Source organism: Plutella xylostella, chromosome 3 (genome assembly GCF_932276165.1).
Source record: "Plutella xylostella chromosome 3, ilPluXylo3.1, whole genome shotgun sequence".
NCBI classification, from domain to species: Eukaryota; Metazoa; Arthropoda; class Insecta; order Lepidoptera; family Plutellidae; genus Plutella; species Plutella xylostella.
The window spans coordinates 7,812,336-7,831,214 of NC_063983.1; the positions used below are offsets into that span (position 1 = coordinate 7,812,336).

Consider the following 18,879-nt stretch of genomic DNA (forward strand, 5'->3'; position numbering starts at 1 on the left):
GGGTTCTTCACCTTATCATATGAGTGTGCGTGTGTTCCTATGGCACCCCATAGGTGCAGAGGGTCTCCACTAACGTCCGCCTATCTTCGTTATGAGTACGGAACCCAAGAAAAATCTTCAGACTTCTACTAAAGCTGCGTACAGACCGGCCAAACGAACGGGTTTCGTTGACCTTCGTTGCTGCAATCTGCCCTGTATTATGTATGATAAATTAATATCCAACGTTGGGCCTTCGTTGGGCCGGTCTGTACGCAGCTTTAGACGAGGTTCGAGGCTCCTTGTTTTCAGTGGGCGAAGCCGCATTGGTTCGTCGCTTCGTTGCCATTATACTTTTTGTGACCGTTCCCTTGCAATGACACGACGCGACGACGACGCAGCACCAGCAACGCACGAATGAGGGCTTACTTAATAAAACGTAGGAATATAAAATAAAATATTGAGATTAGGTACGATTTATTATTTAAATATCATCGCAACGTTCATCTACCATTTGATACACTGTTTTGTTGCCTATATTAAAATGAGTTTAAATAAGATACCAAGCCATCCTCAAATTAAATATACAGTACATTGTATAAGGTCAGCTGTTGTAGTTACTTACTCATTAATAAAATCTTCTTCTTCTTCTTCTTAGCCGTTTTCAACCTGAAAGGTGTAGGCCTCCTTCAGTCTATGCCACTCATCTCGATCTTGGGCTATCTCTATCCATTTGCTACCAGATGTTTTCCTTATATCGTCGGTCCATCGCATTTGTGGACGACCACGAGGGCGTGTCTCACCATACGGTCTCCATTCCAGCAGCGTTTTGCACCACGAGCCATGTGCCAAGTGCATTAATAAAATATCCATGGATAAATTAAATTGTACCTGTATAAGGTGGCATCCTCGGCTCTTGAGTACAACTTAATAACTTCAGTGCAGTGACAAACCTGCTTAGCTGATGCGCTAAATACTGTTTTAATTGGCGGTAATTCGCATCACAAGCAACAAACCATCTAAAATACAGGCTAATTTATTTAAAACAGTCATACATTATTATCATACTTAAACCAACTTATGTGTACCTACCCGTTGCATGGCATCAGTATCTACGTAGACAAATGTCATATATCGCGATTGGCGTTAAATACGTTGATGGGTGGGACGTGCATATTAACGAGTCTATGTAGGTAGATAAGGGACGCCGTGCAACCAAGGCTGGAATACACACATATTTGTCATTCTTCTGAGTATCCAACGTAGTTAATAGTTATTTGCCTTCTTCGGTATGGCCATGCCTAATAGTAGTTGTTGTACCTCAGGCTTTAGTACTCTAAGCTCAGGCTTGATCATGGACGCCTTTAGTGCCACAGGCCTACTGAATTCTCAGAAGAATATCAAAAAGATTTACGTCACAAGTCGGTTCCACTATCCTATCAATACACAGGTACAGTCAGCAACTCGGCTAGTTCTTGCGGTGGATGCGGTTGGTCTTGCACGCATACGGTTCCAGTGTCTTATTCATAGGTCATATCAGTACACGGGTACAGTCAGCAACGCGGCTAGTTCTTGCGGTGGATGCGGTTGGTCTTGCACGCATACGGTTCCAGTGTCTTATTCATAGGTCATATCAGTACACGGGTACAGTCAGCAACGCGGCTAGTTCTTGCGGTGGATGCGGTTGGTCTTGCACGCATACGGTTCCAGTGTCTTATTCATAGGTCATATCAGTACACGGGTACAGTCAGCAACGCGGCTAGTTCTTGCGGTGGATGCGGTTGGTCTTGCACGCATACGGTTCCAGTGTCTTATTCATAGGTCATATCAGTACACGGGTACAGTCAGCAACGCGGCTAGTTCTTGCGGTGGATGCGGTTGGTCTTGCACGCATACGGTTCCAGTGTCTTATTCATAGGTCATATCAGTACACGGGTACAGTCAGCAACGCGGCTAGTTCTTGCGGTGGATGCGGTTGCGGCGCATGTTGGTCTGGCACTGCGGACAGTACCACTTGCCTCGCGGCGGCGCCGTGATGCCCACGCACGGGTAGTGGAACCATTCGTAGGGGCACTGCGGAGGAAATACAATGTTTTAATTATAATTTTTCGTTTTTAACGCGGCATGGCATACTTGTGCAGGACGAATATTGAATTAAAGTAATTAAAGCTCGCTGGTAAGAGAAAGTCCTTGGATAGTGTTGGATAGAGTGTAGTGGCAATGTGTCACGCTTTTGGCTAGATAACTGACTTGTCTGATGATGATGGAATCCTGTGGAGAACGATTGACAGGATATCGGTCAGATAAATATGGTTTATTGAGTTTAGTCTCTATCGCTATATCTGTATATAGCTAAACAAGTTTTGCTCTACGGGTTTATAGAGTCGCGAATAAGTTGTTTAAAGGTGCCGCGTTAGGGTGGTCGGGGTCAATCCCGGCGGTACTCACATGCTGGTTGTCGCACGCCACCATGTCTCCGTACGACACCTGGTTGCAGATGCAGTATCGGGGCTCGTTGGGGTCGTAACTCCACTCTTCCTCCATGGGTTCTTCTATGGGGACGCTGTTTACTACTGTGTTCATGCCACTGGGAACGAAAAAGTATGGTCAGTGCGGTGAAGAAACATAGTTTAAAAGGTAATCTGGTGTAAAAAGTAATCTGTATTTTACTCAGATACATATTGTGTATTACCGTACAGTGTTATTAAAATTCGTACAATAAATATTGTATCGTTAGAGAATATTAGAGATAGAAAAATAAATGCCTCCACGCTCTGGGCAGATATATTATTATTAATTTATATTCCTTTCCGCTGTATCAATTTCTTGATTAGCCAGGGCGAGACTAGTGTTTTGGCGCTCTTGGATGAGGCCTTATGTCCAATTAGACTATAACGGGCTGATAATGATGAAGTGGTGTTATAAGTAGTACTCACACAACAGTGGGCGAGGAGGAGCGGCTGGCGGCGTGCGCCGAGTGACTCGCCGCGCCCAGAGACGCGTTGTATGATGTCTTCCTGTAAACGAGAAATATGTTTATTTTAGATAAACGTAGTTAGCATGATAAATAGTCGAAACCACCAATAGGGATACTTAACTAGTAGTAGCTGAATGAGGAAAGCCCAGGACCTGAGCAGGACAGAGTGTTTTAAAGATTTTCAGCCGGTAAACGTCCATTGCATGACAGTGCGTTCATACAATTTACGCAACACGCAACGTGTTGCGGGGCAGTGCGAGAACCGACAAATAGTTGACCAATCGTCTAGCCAACCTATTGTATAAAAATGACCACAAATCACAGTCCAAAGACAATATTAATCAACCGTTACTTACTTCTGCTTGTTGTGTCGTTTATTAGAAGAGGAGGAGGAGGCGGAGTGCGCGGAGTGCGCCGTGGTGTGGTGCGCGTGCGCAGACTGACTGTGGCTCGGGGCCAGCCCGTGACCTGGGGAGACACAGACATTAGGTAAATATTCAAAATAACATAATGATAATTTTAAGGCACTTGGGTCTATAAACAGCAAATATTACAGTGCATTAAAACATTGGAAGGAAACCTGCACATGCCCATATCGTATTTAGATAGGAACTAGGTGTTCTTGTATTTTTATTAGAAAAAAGTTTAAAAATAAATTATAAACAAACTCAGTCATCTTCTTTCTATAACATGTCAGTGCCAATACGAGATACTAGAGCGTGTTTGGTTTGTCACTGTGGTTGACGGATAAGCCCCAGTTTCATTGTACTCCGCTAGATCATAACAAGGGATTAGTTGTAATTTAATATGGAGATGACGCATAGATCTAATGACGTAAAATTAACGACGTTACAATCTAACAGGGGTGTTCATGATCTATAAGACTATGGTGAAACTAGACATAAGTCAGTCAGAAGAAGGATTAGTCTCTGAGGGGATGCGTGATGAATAAGTAAGCATGTACCGTGGTCGTGGTGCGCGGGCCGGGCGTGCAGCGGCTCGCCCGACACCGCCTCGTAGGACGCCTTCAGCGCCGCCGTGCGCCGCCCGTGCTGCATCTGTGGGAGACAGGCATGTAATAGAAAAAAAAAAAACATAACACTCTGGCGAAAAGTGGGTGCAGCATGTAATAGATAGATAGATATTCTTTATTTGTACACAAAAACATGGAGAACATTACAAAACAACTTAATCTAACACATCTGTACAAATGGCGGTCTTATCGCTTAAAGCGATTTCTTCCAGACAACCTTTGGGTGGAAGGATATTTCGATGCAAAGGGTGATCTTTATGAAGTAAATAGTTATAAGAGCCATATGAGAGCGGTGGTAGCTCAGTCGGGTAAGCGCCCGCTTCTCACGCCAGAGATGCGGGTTCGAATCCCGGCGCTGACATGTACCAATGAGTTCTTTTAACTTAAGTACAATGTATACCATCGCTCTTACGGTGAAGGAAAACATCGTGAGGAAACCTGCATATCTAGATCTAGCACATCTAGATATGTGAACCCACCAACCTGCAATGGACCAGCGTGGTGGGAAATGGTCCAAGCTTAGGAAGGCAGTTCAGACCTTGGGGACATGCACAAAGGTTCCACTCGAGAGAGCCAGGTGCAGGTACTTACACCCCCACAGAGAATAGAATAGAATAGAAGAGCCATATGAGCTTGTGGAGGGGACGTGTTATGCAGGATTTTGCAAAACAGTGGTATGGTTAGCCGAATGGAGGTGACTCAAAGAGACATATATTATTTTGAAAATAAGTAAAAAGATTTTTTCCATTTGAAAAGATAACTAATTCATGATAGGCTCAAAAGTGGCTGTTTTAAAAAGAGAAGTCTATTCACTAAAATAAAATAATAGTTACCTGGTGGGTAGAGGCGTGAATAGCTTGTGTGGCAGCGACTGCTATGGCGTTTCCAACTTGACCAATAGGGTTTAGCGGGTCACGACCCAGCGCAGCCTGTAAGAGACAATAAGGACAGAATAATAAGTATTTTTTTTTTTACGCTCAAGGTTAACTGAAAGAGAATGCTCCTATGCTATCAGTATTTAGTTCGCCTACGGTGGGCACCCCATACGTAGGAAAATAAAAAAATATCTAATCTCTAATCTTTAATCTCACGGAATTCTGACAGTTATCCATTTTTGACATGTCAGAGATCACAAACCTTTTTTGGCTGGGTACTTTTTTCAATACGAGTCTGAACATCAGTTGTATCCGGACAATTTTCTATATTATATTTTTAAATATTTAGAATGATGGTCCTTACGTTAGGCACAAAAGAACCACGAGGACGCTTCTTTCTGGGAGAGAGAAAGTCTGACTCTTGTGCTCTGTCAGATGGGGCCGCTTCCTGGGAAGGGCCAGGTTGTGGCTCCATAACGTTTATAAAAATCAACAAACTATCACAACGCGAAAGGTCAACGATAAGAAACCGGCCAAGTGCCAGTTGGACTCGCGCACTGAGGGTTCCGTACAAGTCTACTTAGCTGAGATATTTTTCCTTTTAATTTCATCATTATGTACATCTATATGAAATATTAGCTTGATATCTTTAACCGTTTCTGAGAAAAAGGGTGGTGACAGACAGACGGACAACAATAAGGGTGCCTTTTTTCCTTTTCAGGTACGGAACTCTAAAAAAGAATAGTAACAATCGGATCAATCGTTTCCGAGATATTCGTGGACAAACATACATACCAACAAACATATAAACATACTTATACAATAAAAAATTTCAAATTTGTTTATTAGGCTTAATTGATTGTCATATGTTAATATGGTGCAGTTCCAATAATCTTACTTAGGTACCTATATACCGAACATATTATGTACGGTGGCCTGCGCCTAAAAGTATACAGGCGGAGTTTTTAAAATAGCGATCTCAAGCTCACATGCTGCTCAAGCACATCCACATAAACACCACTGCTAAACACATCACACACATCACGTCCCCGGATTTATAACAGATGTAGCTGATCCCTTCATCATCGGGGATCGCTATTTTAAAAACTCCGCCTGTATACTTTTAGGCGCAGGCCACCGTACTTACCGAATTGAGAATCTTTTATTTGAAATCGATTAAAAAGGTTTGTTATCCCTGAATTTAGTAGCAAGTGATGCCATGCTAAAGAATAAAATAAAGTAATTAAAATTAATTCGATACAATGGTCGTGAGTCGTGATTTTACTTAATATTATAAATGCGAAAGTTTGTGAGTATGTGTGTATGTATGTATGTGTGTACCTTTGTTACTTCTTCACGTCAAAACACTGAACTGCTCGTGGCAACAGCTAGTATTGAAATATTTGTTATTTTTGTATTACCTACTTCACTTGAGCAAGTAAATATTTAGATTTATGTTTCTCTATGAAAACATTTAAAAAAATATTGCCCTTAAATGGATCCAAATTTTACCTTTTTTCGGTGAAGAGTTTTTTTTGTGGTATCACTAATGAAATGTCAGAATTACGAACCTTGAACGACAGAAGAACCTTGCCTCTCTGTCAGAATGTTCTATTACCTTTATTAGCTTACAATGCCTAGTTCTATGACCCACATTATGACATACAACAGGCATCTGCGACACCCTGTGTATAAACGATGTCAGTACAGCAAAGTTTACACGAAGCCAGTAATGCTGGCGCCAGTCACTGGCTAGAAAAATAGACGGTCGCTCTATTCTCGCCAGCGTTGGCAGCCAGCGCTGGCTTGGCTTGAAAAACTGTTTACACAAGGCCAAAACCAAGCCAGCACTGGCTGCCAGTCTTATTGGCAGCCAGTGTTGGCTCCGTGTAAACTATGCTTACCTGTATGGCGGTGTCGGTGCGCGACAGCGAGGCGGCGTGCGCGCGCGCCTCGCGCGGCGACGCCCAGCTCTCGCGCCGCTTCTCCGCGCGGATGCGGTATCTGTGAATAATACAGATTTATTACAAATGGCATTAAGAAAACAAGGAAAGATTTACTGACACCTGTCATTTATATCTTGTCACACAGCCATACTGTGCTAAGCGCGTTGGCTATTGGTCGCTATTCAAAATGAAGACGTGAAGCTCTGGGAATCTGCTAGCTGCAGCCATATCTTATGATATGAGGAGCCACTCGATTAGAGACTACAAACTGAAAACTGTAGTGTGGGAATAATTTCTATCCGTTGGTACAACAACCTTCAGGCTGACAAGTAGGAAGCTTAGGATGCTGAATTGTATCATGACGTCCCCACAGCTGGGGCACAGATCTACTTCCAATGAAGAAAGAGTTTTAGGCCTAGTGCACCACACTGGACTGGCTGGTGGACCCCAAGGTGGAGAGTTGTCGGGTAAGTGGGCAACCCCACTGTCTTTATATATTGTACTTTTATAATCATTAATCTGGGCTCACCTGCTGTCCTTGTAGTGGTTGTTGTTAGCAGTGCTGGTGTGGTTAGTGTTGACATCCAGCTCAAGTGAGCGCTTTTCCAGAAGCTCCGTAATACCCTTGTTGTCAGCTTCTAACTCACACTTAAACTTGTGAAGCTCCGTATCTGAAATTATATCATATTCTTTATTACTTTACTGTTAATTTCAGTAGAACTATTTCCTTAGACAGGGTGTTTAAAAGAGCCTTTTCAAATGCAGAACCAGCAAATTTAAATATTCATCATCAACCAACTAGCAGTCACTGCTAAATATAGGTCTCTCAAAGTAGTTTTTACAACAATTTATATAAAAAAAAATCTTACCAAGTTTTCTCAAGTATCTATCAACCAGCTCATACATCTGATTAGCCAGTGCCACCTTTTCATCAGCTTCCTCTAATGTCTTGTTGTATCCTCGCTTGATATCCGAGAACTCTGTATTAGCTTGCTCGGTGTTGACCTCGCTGCGACGGCAGCTGCCAAACAGAGTGCGGACTCGCTTCTCCAGAGTATCCATGTTATCTGGGAATATTTGTATGTGGAGTTACAGGATGCATTATTTATATTCTGGCTTTGACTCATTTAGCATTTAATATCAATATCTCGAAAATTTTATAGGAAGGTACTAAAATTTTGTTTTTTATTTAGGTATGTAATTTTTTTATTAGCTTACTGGAGACCTTACAATTAATGAATTCAATACAAATAATTAGGTACTTAACTTAATGATTGTATACTTACTTTGAACCGATAAATCCATTTCTCTCATTTCAGTAAATCTATCCCTCAGTTCTTGTGGGAGATGTTCAATCACTAGGGGGAAAATTGCATGTTTAATAAAATAATAATGGTTTAGTCTATCACCCACAACATACACACATATGTTATTAAGTTTAAAGTTTTGTCGCACAAATAAACAATAAAAGTTTTTGAAAAATTGCGCGCTTGATTTTGCGATCGAAAAGGAAGCAGGTGTGCCAACCTTAAAAATCAATATCGTTAGGTTACGTCACCTCTCGAACAAAGAAATACGTACTTTCCAAATAATCCTCCAAGTACAGCATCTTGGTAAGTGTATTTTCAAAGTATTTAATCAATTAAACCAATCGCCACTTGTTATTTCGACTGCAAAAGTGCACAAGCCCAGTTATTTTCGAAAAACTGAAGCAAATGACACGCGTTTGCTCGACGTCACAACTTCAAGCAGTAAATAGTGTTGTGCCGTTACCCCTTCCGGATTATTTGAATATCGATTGTTGAGTATCGTTATCATGTCAACTAAAAAATTATTGAATACTCTTGCATCTCAGTATGTTTTGATACGATATTTAATAATTGTTTCTGTTTTATTTGAATTGATTTGAATTAAATCGAAGCCGTATGTTATTGCAACAAACATAAATCTTCAATGTTATTTTATAATGGCTGTATAATCATTTATAAATTTACCCCCTTATTCATAGAGAAGTTACAGAACGTTTTAACTAATAAACTGTTTTGTCCCTCTCCGACAAAGAACAATTTGTTCTTTGACAGAGAGGGACAAACAGTTTATTAGTCAATTACCGGGTTACTCTTTAAGTTTCCTATCTATATAAGTTTTAAAAAAATACTTTTAATAAGAAATATAATATTGTATTTACTCAAAAAAAAGTCTGTTAAAGGGAAATCGTTGTCTATAATCAGGTAATCAGCCAAGGAGCGCCTAAGTAACCTTAAAATCCTCGGCCTAACTCAACCATCTGTAGTCAGTCATCCATATTTATATTTTTTTCTGTATTTATTTGTAAATATCGATACTATTTTACATTCGTGAACTAACTGAGGTTGGTACAACCCTACCGTGCAATGCTATGCTCCAGTATGACAACTTACAGAAACTTAAAGATGCGTTCTTTCTTTGTGGTTCATTTGTTAAAGCTTAGAATAATAGTTTCGACGAAAACATGATGTAGATTGTAAAATTGATATTGTACCTATTGTTCCTTGATGTAGATGTGCATTTAGTAATTTTTAAACTCTGTAATAAGAGGTACTTATAGATTTTTTTGGACTAGGTACCAACCTAAATAAGGACTTAGTCAAATTAAACCCACACGAGACATCCGTTCTACCTATCATCATCAGGTCCTGGGATCCCTAATCAGGGACATAAAATATATAGGTACCTACAGTAAAACTCCAGTAGGTAAGTATATGCTCGTATATTCAATTTCAGGAAACCATGATTCGCCGTCCCCTGACAGAAATTACCTTGAAGCTATCGGATCTTGATGAATACGAGGCGCTACGCAATGACCAGAAGAATAACTCCTCTGTGGCCGAGATGCAGGACGCCACGCCGAAGCCTACCACCACCGGCACTAAGACTACGGAAGAAATACACAATAGAATAGGATATGCGCCGAAGAAGAAGCCAAGTGGGCCCAGCACAGTTTAATAATGTAATCTCAATAAGTAGGTACCTTTTAGCATGGCGCATACGATAAGATGTGATAAAATTTAACGTAACTCGGTGTGTTAGGGAGCGAGGAGTATTTGTCACATGCATGTAAAGCTCGTAATATTTACCGTTCTTAATAAAGAAGCCACATTAAAATGCTATCACGCTGTAATCGTTATTATGTAACGGTCGCCATTTTCACATTATTTCTTTATTTACGGGAGTTATAATTTAAGTAATGGTTGAAATAATTTCATTCAATTTTTTTTAAGTTATAGTGATGTTCTATATTTAAGTATGTAAGCTTACGAAAAATAAAGCCAGTAAAACATTTTTTAAATTGTTTATTTTAATTCGTGGATTTAATTGATTACCTGGGTAGGTTAAAGTGAGTACTTAGGTAGGTACTTATATTAATTAAGTTTAAGTAGATAGTTTAAAATATTATGTGATTAATAAATATTGAAACTAAGTAGGACTAGAGGTTTTGAATAGAGTAGGTTTTGTTGAGATTATTCATTTTCTTTGGTCTTGTTGGCTTCGCGCATCTTGGACCGCCTGCGACGCCATAAAATGCAGCAGAGTCTGTGAATTAAAAAATTTAATTATTAATTAGGTAGTAAGTATATTAAAAGGTCAAATGACTAGGTGTAGTTATGATGTAGGAATAAAATATTCAATGTACGGTAGGTATAGGTAGGCAAAGTCTGGGGCAATGTTACCAGCACATTCATTCACACAGGAACAGAATGACAGGTCATGTTCCTACTAAAGCCTAAAGCTGCATTTTTATAAGATATGAGTATACGCACGGACCAAGTGACTGTTAAAATGCTATTCGTAATGTGTAAACACGTGATCAGCGAAATCGTATGCTATCTTAATTCAAGCAGGTTTCTAGGACCAAGCATAATACTCTTATCGTGTAGGTACTAGGTAACCACCCCATTACATCGTCTCCTCACCTCAAAGTAAGGAAATAGAGTATTTCAGCCACACTCAAGATGGAGAAGCCCATGAACAGCCCCAGTAGACCGCCGCAGTTGGCGAGGAAGTCCGTCTGACCATAGAGCTCCGAGCGGCGGGACGTGATGAACTGCGCCTCCTTGAAGAATATCATCACGCGCGCGTAGAACAGGCTGGATGGAAGGGGGAAATTAAAAATAAGTTATTTGAAAATTATTAATTGTTCTGAGGAATCGTGTAGGTTGTTATTATTAGTTGCTGGTTGGTAAAGTTAGTTAAACTCTCATATTATTGTTGTAGGTTGTAGCTAGCTTCATGTGTAGTTCGAGTTCGTTAGACTTTCCTAATGGTCCATGTAATGACTAATGAGAATGACCCTCGACAAAAGCGGGCTCTTGTTACAACGGGTCATATAATAGCTACCTACCTACCTACAGATGAGAGGAAAATACGTTGTAAAATACGTAAGGGTTTTTCTTTAAACATATTAGGTTTGATCATTATTCCTCTTATTCAGAACCTCGGGTATAATTATGGACCGAAACACTTAAGTATATTTATGGAAAACCGGTATGAGTTTCAATCTACATAAATATTAATGACTACTTAACTACTAAAATCCTTATGGAAAACACAACTCGAAAACAACCCATCAGCAAAACTCACTCATCAATGTCCTCTTCAATCGGTAGCTTGTAAGCCCTGTAGATAGCCTTCCAGTCGTAGTCAGCCTGCGAGGTCTCGGCCTCATACTCTATGGAGGTGCAGGCGGGCAGGCAGCGGCACTCGGCCGCCACCGCCCGAGCGTCCCCGAGAGTGTCGTTGTGAGATGTGTGAGGGTCTAAACCGCTTAGGATCTCCACTGTTACCAGTTCCACTGTGGCGAGAAAAGGAGGTTGGTTTCTGTTAGGTTGGTGGTAATGCTGATGCTTGGACTCTTTGGTCTGGATCAAGTAGGTCGCATTGAAGTGAGGACTTATTTGATGCGACCTGCTTGGCAGTTTCTGTTTAGCAGGCCAAAGAGTCCAAGTAGTTATGAGAGTTAACGCAAAATAAGTGGATTTATTTATTAAAATTTTATTGAATGGTTAGTAGGTACTTCCCTCTTAACATTAATTTTACCTTGTGCTTGCTTCATACAATCCCTGTTACCGGCATTGCAAACCGACATGTTTGGACCGTCTGAAATAAAAACACAGTTTACTACTTACATCATGGAAGGGAAAAGGATCAATGAAAATAATTATCATACGATTTCCACAAACGTTTAACTCGAATGAACAAGGGTTACCCACCACCATAAAATGGTTTTCGGAACTAAGAAAGTACCTACTTATCTAAGGACAAACAGACCTTAACAATTTTGTTAATGATGTGAAGGTTAATAATTTTACTAAGCTATACAAGTATAGTAATATTAAGTAATATTTCCTTACGGGGCATTCCGAACTGCACACATCCGCACCGCACATTCGTGAAGTTGGTGAGGCATTCCATCTCACAGTTGGCTTGAGTGTACACCTTGAAGTACCTCAGGTACCGCTCAGTCGGGAAGTAACACTGGCGACTAATAAAATAGGAAATTCTAATTAAGAAGAAAAAGGAAATCGACTTAATCATAAAACTGCGATTCTAAGCAGCCAGTCATAAAATCACAGAATGCAAATGACGTTCTGAAAGCGAGAGTAATGAGAGTGTTAAACTCGCATAAATAAGTTCAGTGGACGAATGTAATGTTTCTTATTTATTGCCAGTCATCATCGTCAAGTAGAATGGCGTAGTTAATGGCAGATAGGAAATGGGAGGAGGAGAGGTGTCTAGAAGAAATTTATCTTACGAGTAAGGTGTTAGGTGATTCTTTTTTTATTATTCTTGGTAGGTAGAGGTTTTTTAACCTTGTTTATCAAAAGTTAAATAAGCATGTACGTAAAGAGGAATTATGAAGATTTTTATGAAAGTTAGCTAAGAAAAGGATACTTCCACACTACACAAATTACATCCGATTTGACACACAGATACACAGACGATTTCATTATAACACCTCTATTTTAAGCACGGGTGGATAACCAATATTCATGAAGCAGTAACAGTTTACCGTGTGGGGTCGTAAGGTCGCAGGCCTTCCGACGTGGTCATCATTTTGGGTTTGACGGCGACCACGACTTCTTGCGACAGAGGCGAACGGAAGTATTGTTGCGACAGCCGCGGTAACTCTGCCGGGTTATGCAGGAGGATCTAGGAAAACAAAATCGTTAATAAGCTGCCTGGTAATTGATTGAAATACGTAGTAAGTATATCACAGGTATAATATGAAACTGACCAATTAAGTATAAGCAGTCAATCAGGTAGTTACAAAGAAAACATATTGGTAGAGTAGCCCAGAATCCAAAATATTTGATCAGATACAATATACGCTACCTTGAATCCTTGGACGGGTCCCTTGCACAGATAATCCAAGTCAGTTTCCTTAGCCTTTAACAAAAACGTTAAGCCAGTTTTAACGCCGTATCCCTAAAACATAAACATAATACATATTAGTTAATGATTAGTTTACTTATGAATAGGTACACTACAAGGTACAAATAAATATAAACAACCTATGTCTCGTATCGTAATATTTTTTTTACTAGTTTTCTAAGTTTTTTTTTCTGCAGCCCGGTTGCCCTCCCCTAAATTCGGCCCTGATTACACTTTGAAATAGTTTAGGTCCGTTGAAAATGTTTTTCCCCGGAACGAGGCTCAAACGTTAGCCAAAAATGCAACTTCCTGTTTAATTAAATCCTCAATAGGTACTTAAGTATACTTTATTCTGAGTGTTAGGGCAACTCACGGAGCCGCGATGCGGGTAGGTCTCGAGCGGCGTCATGGGCGGGTACCCGTCCTCCAGCGTCCAGTTGTCGGCGGAGTTCTCGTGCTCCAAGTAGCCGTACTCTTGGTGTAGACTTGAAACAAATCATTACTGATTAGTGTACAAAAACATATTATAATATAATCTCTAGTATCAACAATCACCATCAGCTCGTAATCGTCGACTGCTGCACATCAGCTTTCATCATTCAGCCACTACCATCTACCTACCTTAAAGTCCTAACCGGATTACAGCTACCTCTTAGCTAGCGCTTCTTCGGATTTCTAGCGAGCGCAATAACACTCTGGCATAGTCCTTTCTTATCCAGCCTAGACCAGCTACCTATCTTAAGATCTTCTCCAGGATAGAGCGCCTATACTACAACAGTCATCGATTCTTCGGATTCCTATGATACGTTTTTCAGATCCCGGGTTCCATTCGAAAATTCGTCTAGGATCTATCAAACCATGGCCAGCTTGCAGATTTTAAGAGGTACAACTGAAAGTGTAGCTAAATAACACAAAACAATAAAGTATACTTCTCAGTCCGGAACATCTCTGAGGCGCCCAGGGTGTTGAAGGTGTAGCACTGCCCCTCCTCCGTCAGGATGGGCGAGAACAGGTCGGTGCAGCTGTCCCGCGGCGCATCCTTCCACTTGCAGCCGAAGAACACGTCCGTTATGTTCGGAGACGTCTGTGGGGGCGGGGGAAAGGGAGGAGTATAGAGGTCGAAGTGGAAAAATCGTCAGTGGGGCTGGAGGAATGGAATGAGATTGGAGGGCGAAGTTGAAGAAGTGAGGATGAAAGCGTGTAGAACGAAATTGCATTCGGATCAGTCCGTCTACAATGGTACAACTATTATCTACAAGTGTGCTATAGATATAGATTTACCCCCTTATTCATAGAGAAGTTACAGAACGTTTTAACTAATACACTGTTTTGTCCCTCTCCGACAAAGAACAATTTGTTCTTTGACAGAGAGGGACAAAACAGTTTATTAGTTAAAACGTATTGTAACTTTTCTATGAATAAGGGGGTGAGGTTCTACGTGGTGAGTAGTGAAAAACACAGATATTATACTTTAATAGTTTAGGTTCACTTAAAATCACACACAGTCCACTGTACAGTCCTCTGTCTGGGCCAGAGGGGAAAAAACACTATGCACAGCGTTTTTTTTTATATACATAATAATATTAAGTAGGACACAAAGGAAAAAAAAAACATTAAAAGGATGTGTAACACTGAAGTAGTTTCCTAAAATGGGATAGGTCATTAATAAATACTAAAGCAAAAGTAAAGTAGCAATTTCCTCTGCAAGTGTAGGAAGGAAGGAAGACACTACTTGATGGATAGTCAAGTGAAGGGAGATAATAATGATGAGTTGAGTGCTTTTGATGTGGTGTGGTGCAATCCGTGCAATGATGAAATGTAAAACATAACCTACTATCACATACAATAAGTAAGTAAGTACTTAATAATTATTTTATTAAATACTTATGTACTTATATCTGCAGTATGGATTTTGTACAATGTCTGACCTGGGGGAAGCGTGAGGGCAATTTTCGCTCACTTAACATTCCGTGGCACACTACATACATATTGATCTCGAATTTTAAGTGAAATATTACAATTATTATATAGGTAGAACACTAAATAATATTATAAATGTCGAGTGTTGAGATGATGTCGGTCGAGGGAGGGCATCAATTCTATAATTCTATCAATGTGGCCGACTGCTCATAATATGGTCAACTACGATATAACGCTAAATAATTAGGTAAGCAAATACATCTCCCAACTTATTTTTAATCAGCCACGTACCACTCTGATGTTGTTGACGGTCTCGTTTCCATTAGAGATCTTCCTGCCTCCCGGCGGGGACAGGTGGTCGTCGCACACCAGCGATATGTCCTCGAAGAGGTGCTTCCTACGGGATAAAATATTATAAGTGTACAAAAAAAAGAACTTAGAGCGGTTTTAGGATCTATTAGGTATCCTAGGAAATTCATCCTAGGGAGGATTCTGGGAAGCATATGGAACAAATTTAATACGGTAGAGTAAATTATCGGACATACATACGTTTCCCAGAATCCATCACATAGGGGGAGTGTATAGGTAACACATCGGAATAATCGACGTACGGTGGTAGAGCCAGACGTAGCGTGCGGAATTGTAATTATGGAAATCGGTACTTTAGGAGACACAAAGCATCTATAGATAGGAAGTGAGCAATACTTCTCACCATCAGCCAAACACAGACCACTGCCTAATATAGGCCTCTTCCAACGGCTAGACACGATACTGATACATACGATAGGTAGGTATACCTACTACACAAAACTGCACATGAATGACCAACAGAGTGTTTCTATACACGAAGTGGTATAATGGTAAATGCGAGCCGAAACCAAATGGGAAACCCAGTTCGGTATACAAGTATTAAACTCCTGTTGAAAATAAAATGGATAAGTTTGGAATTTCCTTAAGACAGATACCTACCTATAGTTTTGGTTCAAAAATTACTCACTCCTCCTCAGTCAAGTTGGCCAGGGTGCTCTCGTTGTAGTACAGATGGTAGTACTCGGTGAAGTTGAACCGCGTCTGCATCGCCTTCGTCTCGAAGCACACCGTCACCGCCGGGTACGGGATCTAGAACATTGCCGTGGTGATGCGTGGATTGTTTATTTACATGATGTTTTCGTTTAATTATATTTTTGCATCTTCAGTAGGCAAGCTGTTCGCCGCCGACTTAGTTAGCGGCGTATTGGTTTAGTTTGTCGAGTATTATTGTTACGACTGTTGTTACAAACTAATAATAGGCATCCCGGAATTCCCATGGGAAACTCTTTGAAGGCGATGCGAAGCTAGACTGCAAAAATCTTAACTCTTTCGTTTTATCTCTACGTAAACCGATCTGAGTCTGACCTGCCACACCGGCGTGGAGGTCTCCGCGAAGCTCACGATGACGGGGCTCTCGTTCCACTTGATCCACACCTTGCGGATCAGCCCCGCGCACAGCACCACGCAGCACGTGAACATGAACAGCCAGAACACCCTGTAGATAGAACATGAGCGGTGATAGGAGCAAACATCCTGTAGGTGTCATGAGCGCTGATGGAGAAGAACACCTTGTAGGTAAAACTTGAGTGATTATGGGGAAGATGAAGTCTGTATAGTACCTAGTACAGTCTGGAAGAAAGAAACTTGACCCGATTCTGGTAGCATTGTCACTCACAGAGAGGTCAGATTTCTTTAGCCCAAACTGTAGTACCTACTCTAACATTCTGATTCGATTGCATAATATACAAAGTAGAGAAGATAGTTTGGCATGATGATACTATACCTGTCATACAATATAGGTACTCTGAAAAATACTTACTTTTCAATGAAAGTTCTCTCTTTCTCGCCAATATACTTCAAGCCGTGGAGATTAGAGTTGGAGGTGTAGTCGATTATGTACTCCTTGATGAAATTTCTGCGTTTCCTCGCCCGTATCTGCTTAACGGAGAGACTCCTCTCTCTGTCCAACTTCTTCTTTTCATCGCCTTCTATTTCGCCTGGCACCCCGCAGACGCTTAAACCTCTGGAAAAAAATTCTTTATTATTACCGAAATTTCATTGCACATCCTCTTTAAAGTAGTTATGCTTAGACGTAGCTCTTAATATTTCATATTTTTTTAGTATGAGTCTATTATTTATTTTTTAATAAATATTAGAAAAATATTTGACCAAATTAGACCTGTTATGTCTCCGCATGTTGGCTGCGAATAAAACACCGTTCAACGAATACCCTGGGCCAGGGTAGGGCTTCAAAACTCACCATTAGTGCCTTCCCCTGGGCCTCCATACCATACGTATGCAGATGCCGATATCAATTATGAAATTAAAACAACCAATTTATTTAACGCTAACAAAAAATGGCAAAAGTGACATTGTTGTTGTAATGTTTCAATTAGTTAATTAGTCGGGTTAACTGTTGTTTGTATTGAGGCTTAGGGATATGTTAGCATTTTAAGCAGTGATGTCTCAAGTACCTCAGCCTCATCAGGCTTAGCTTTTTACCTCAACTAATGAACAGAGACAGTGAAATACTGAAAATAACTATTCTATTGGGATTCTTGTATTACTTAATTTAAAGGAATACACAATATACAAATTAATTTTTTAACATTTAGTACTTATATTTCTTTTGTTTCTCGTTTCGGTCTATCTATCTATCGTAATCGTAACCATAGGACATTGCAGCTTAGGGGCATAAGGGGCCCAATGTGTGTAGAAAAATGTCACGAAAATTGTACACCACGTTACATGAATCGACCTCTACCAAACATCTATCTACCAATTAGTTTTCTAACTAGTTAGGGAATACTTACTTAAAATATTAATTTGTAGTAATTTTAATTGGGTAAGTAGGGACATGTCCCTGTGGAGCATGTATGTAACATGTTACATGTTGGGCAGCAAAAATTGTCATGAAAATAAGTACCTACTTAATTATAATTTCAACGAGTGATAGGTTCGACTTTATATAATAATACGACTGCCTGAAAGGAGCCCCCCGAGTTTTGTATCACTGGGCGTCTACGTCTGACTGGCTTATCCTTTCACCACGGTGACAAAACCAGCGGCAGCGCCTAGATTTTGTCACCGATACGTTATTAAAAAGAAGAAGAAGAAGAAGAATATAATTACTATACAGTATACGACTGTCAACTTTGTCCTATGGTCCGTTAACGTATACAGCCCTCTAAAAAGTGTGTTAATTTTATGACTATTTGTGATGTGATTGTGACCAATGACTAGATAAACTGAAATAACTAAGTACTCCGAATTCATTTCACGGAATCGCTGTAGGTCCTACAGATATGAAAGTGATACTCGTAGTATAATAATATCTAATTTCGTCCTCAGGAAGGAAATGTCGATAATAATATTATGTTTTCCTTGTTATCACGAGTGAGTTAGGTTCAACTGCAACAATGACTGATTGCGGTGAGTCACTCGACTGGTTGTAAACCCTTCTACAAACTACGTACGGGCGGCCGGCGGTCGCGTGTGATATCCACTTTATTCGGTACTTACTTTATATATTCTTATACTTGTATCAAGCTTGTAGATGTAGATTAAGTTGATGTTAACAGCTGCACTAGCAATTAAAATAAAATTGTTATAATTGAATTCTTAAGAAAGAACGAGGTGGTGCGAGCTTTATTAAGTTTATTTTTACCAAACGAAAGACACGAACACGCAAGTGTAGCGTGGCACGGCCTC

General features: G+C 40.3%; 2 protein-coding genes across 2 annotated transcripts; both read right to left on the bottom strand.

Annotated features, from left to right (window-relative positions):
* Positions 1-1,837: 1,837 nt before the first annotated feature.
* Positions 1,838-8,562, bottom strand: LOC105396944 (inhibitor of growth protein 3). The gene is made up of 11 exons (XM_048625154.1): positions 8,389-8,562; positions 8,094-8,165; positions 7,677-7,874; positions 7,337-7,478; positions 6,766-6,865; positions 4,820-4,915; positions 3,918-4,011; positions 3,310-3,421; positions 2,913-2,993; positions 2,425-2,563; positions 1,838-2,049 (listed from the first exon to the last, which is right to left on the bottom strand). The coding sequence occupies exons 1-11, from the start codon at positions 8,414-8,416 to the stop codon at positions 1,930-1,932; spliced, it is 1,182 nt and encodes a 393-aa protein (XP_048481111.1). The 5' UTR covers positions 8,417-8,562; the 3' UTR covers positions 1,838-1,929.
* Positions 8,563-10,174: 1,612 nt separating this feature from the next.
* LOC105388097 (pickpocket protein 28) lies at positions 10,175-17,614 on the bottom strand. Its single transcript, XM_048625123.1, has 14 exons — positions 17,348-17,614; positions 16,988-17,191; positions 16,534-16,663; positions 16,136-16,257; positions 15,430-15,535; positions 14,148-14,302; positions 13,592-13,703; positions 13,180-13,272; positions 12,857-12,996; positions 12,198-12,328; positions 11,884-11,943; positions 11,428-11,638; positions 10,761-10,934; positions 10,175-10,380 (listed from the first exon to the last, which is right to left on the bottom strand). The coding sequence occupies exons 1-14, from the start codon at positions 17,362-17,364 to the stop codon at positions 10,308-10,310; spliced, it is 1,728 nt and encodes a 575-aa protein (XP_048481080.1). The 5' UTR covers positions 17,365-17,614; the 3' UTR covers positions 10,175-10,307.
* Between the last annotated feature and the right edge of the window lie 1,265 nt (positions 17,615-18,879).

What these genes read in the sequence shown, in the direction of transcription:
- LOC105396944 (XM_048625154.1), bottom strand. Translation starts at nt 8,416, where the DNA reads ATGCTGTACTTGGAGGATTATTTGGAAA. An exon ending in AACCACTACAAGGACAGCAG is followed by an intron (nt 6,866 to 7,336) that starts GTGAGCCCAGAT and finishes TATTATTCACAG; the next exon opens with ATACCGCATCCGCGCGGAGA. An exon ending in AAACGACACAACAAGCAGAA is followed by an intron (nt 2,994 to 3,309) that starts GTAAGTAACGGT and finishes TCTCGTTTACAG; the next exon opens with GAAGACATCATACAACGCGT.
- LOC105388097 (XM_048625123.1), bottom strand. An exon ending in CCTCCACGCCGGTGTGGCAG is followed by an intron (nt 16,258 to 16,533) that starts GTCAGACTCAGA and finishes GCAATGTTCTAG; the next exon opens with ATCCCGTACCCGGCGGTGAC. An exon ending in GAGATGTTCCGGACTGAGAA is followed by an intron (nt 13,704 to 14,147) that starts GTATACTTTATT and finishes ATTTGTTTCAAG; the next exon opens with TCTACACCAAGAGTACGGCT.